General features: G+C 31.3%; 1 protein-coding gene across 1 annotated transcript in view; it reads left to right on the forward strand.

Annotated features, from left to right (window-relative positions):
- The window catches only part of LOC106462664 (regulator of nonsense transcripts 2-like), a 126,482-nt gene that overhangs the window by 24,063 nt on the left and 100,177 nt on the right, over positions 1-2,242 (forward strand). Inside the window, exons 6-7 of the mRNA XM_013922608.2 lie at positions 1,040-1,124; positions 1,948-2,024. Coding sequence (XP_013778062.1) covers positions 1,040-1,124; positions 1,948-2,024 — 162 coding nt within the window. The remainder of the gene's footprint in view (positions 1-1,039; positions 1,125-1,947; positions 2,025-2,242) is intronic.

The following is a 2,242-nucleotide window of genomic DNA, read 5'->3' on the forward strand; positions in this document are numbered from 1 at the left end:
TAGGAAGCTTAAATATATATAATCAAAAGAGTAATGTGCATGGGAAGCTTTTTAAACTTCATTAAACTATGCAAAAATAAAATTAGGAGTAGGGAAGTATGGATGACACCATATGTGCACAACAGAGGGGTGGATGTAGATACTAATATACATTGCAAAGGAAAAGGTATTTGAGGAATAGATCTTTCATCCCTCACAGACCCATCTCAGGCAGCCATGTTTGTGTCTTAAGGTTTTATGTGTGAATTTCGTCATTTGCTTATAGACACAGAGAGTACCGGTACTGTAACCCAGTTGATTAGGGACCTAAGAATAATATCACTGAGTTTTAATACTTGCCCCAGATACCCAGGTTTTGAAAGCATCACTAGATCTGATATCTCTTTCTGGATAAGTCAGTTGGTTTGTCATTTTTGACCAGACCATTTGGCTCAAAAGTGTCTTTTGTACTAAAGGTGTTTGGTGGGTATCACATGTTGTGAAATAGGTTTAACCCGCTTAGGTTTACAGGCAGGTCATTTAACCGTTTTAATTACCTTAAATTCACAACACTGCCTTTACACTTTATAAACTTTGTGTGTTCAAATACAAATTACCACAACCAAAAGAATGTTTCATACATGAAGCATGTGTTTGTTCCCCCTAATAACTAATGTTGTTTTATATTTTGAGTAAATAAACAACTTTCACTGTTTAGATAGTAATGGTACTGTTTTTTTATTATAAGTCTTGTTTATCTATGAACTTATAGTTGTATTGATTTGTCATTAATTCATATTGCCATGCTTATAAGAAATTAGTTTAAATTCAGTGTATGAAACACTAAAACATACATGAAAGTTACCCTCATGCAAGTGGTTTTTAATGTGCCATAGGCAAAGAATCCAACTAATGCCCTGAGGCAGAATGGTTATAGAGGCTTTTTGTGGTTTGCCTTTCAGTCATAGTCAAGACTTATTATAATTAATTGTAATATTTAGTTAAGACTTTTAACAACTATTCTGGGTAGAAGTTATTACATATTTTTTTTCAATTTTAGCAACACCTGGAAGCCTTTATCATAGAGACTGTAGAAAGACTGAGAAGAAAGGCTGAACTAAGGACAGCAAACAGTAATATTGCAGGTAGGAAAGTGATTATTTTCAGTGTAATGGAAGGTTTATATTATGTTAGTGGGAAAACCATGTATTTACTGTGTGAAATTGGTTACAAGAAATATGTTAATTTTAGAGAATTCAAAAATGTCATTATCAAACTGTAAAAATGCAGTCTAATACTGTTAACAAAATGTTATTGAACTAAAAACTGAAAGTCATTACAGCTCATAAATACATGGAAATATGAATTTAAAAGCTATTATTACTTCATAACTGACTTGTATAGTCACTGTGAATCAGACGGTACATGGTCTGATAAATGGGAATAATCACTCAATAAATCCACCCAAAACCTATGTACTATCTGGTAAACGAGACCAATTACTGGATATTCATAACCACACAGACTTTCTCTTGTAAGAGAAAAACTCACTGTGTACTCAAAACTACCTAGATATTGTCTAGTAAAAGATAATACTAATAATTACAGCTTAAATATTCTTCAAGAAAATGAGAATACTCACAGTAAATCTGTCAATGCATAAATGTTAATAGATAAAAGGGAATATTAATTTGTAAATTTTAGTGTTTTAGTGTGATTAGGCATAATGTAATGGAGGGCACCTAGAATATTGTTTTAATTACTGGATACTAAACATACTTCTTTATATGTTCTACAACATCATCATATAAAATGGTACCAATAAAAATTGTTTTTTGTTTATATTATTCCTGAATATTTAGATGTACATTCAGTATGTTTTGTTTTTCATGTTGCCAGAATATTTTGAATGTCGTAATTATTAACTCCATAATTTTTTGTTGTTTATTCTGACTTATAAATTTTTAGCAAACCGTCCAGAAGACTCCTTCTTTAGTAAGTTGGACTCTAGTCTCAAAAAGAACACAGCATTTGTGAAAAGATTAGTGAGTGTCTGTTTGGTATTTTATCTTGGTGCAATACGTATCTATACACCTGGAAAAAAGTTAAGCACCCCCGTGTTTTTTTCAAGTGATTCAGATTCGACGTTCTTGTGACTGATTATAAATTATCATTCAATCTAAACGTGTTTATCAAATGAAATTATAGCATTATTGGGCACAAGAAAACAAGATTATCACCGTAAAATAACAATTTTTAATTT

This window comes from Limulus polyphemus, unplaced genomic scaffold (genome assembly GCF_000517525.1).
Source record: "Limulus polyphemus unplaced genomic scaffold, Limulus_polyphemus-2.1.2 Scaffold1219, whole genome shotgun sequence".
NCBI classification, from domain to species: Eukaryota; Metazoa; Arthropoda; class Merostomata; order Xiphosura; family Limulidae; genus Limulus; species Limulus polyphemus.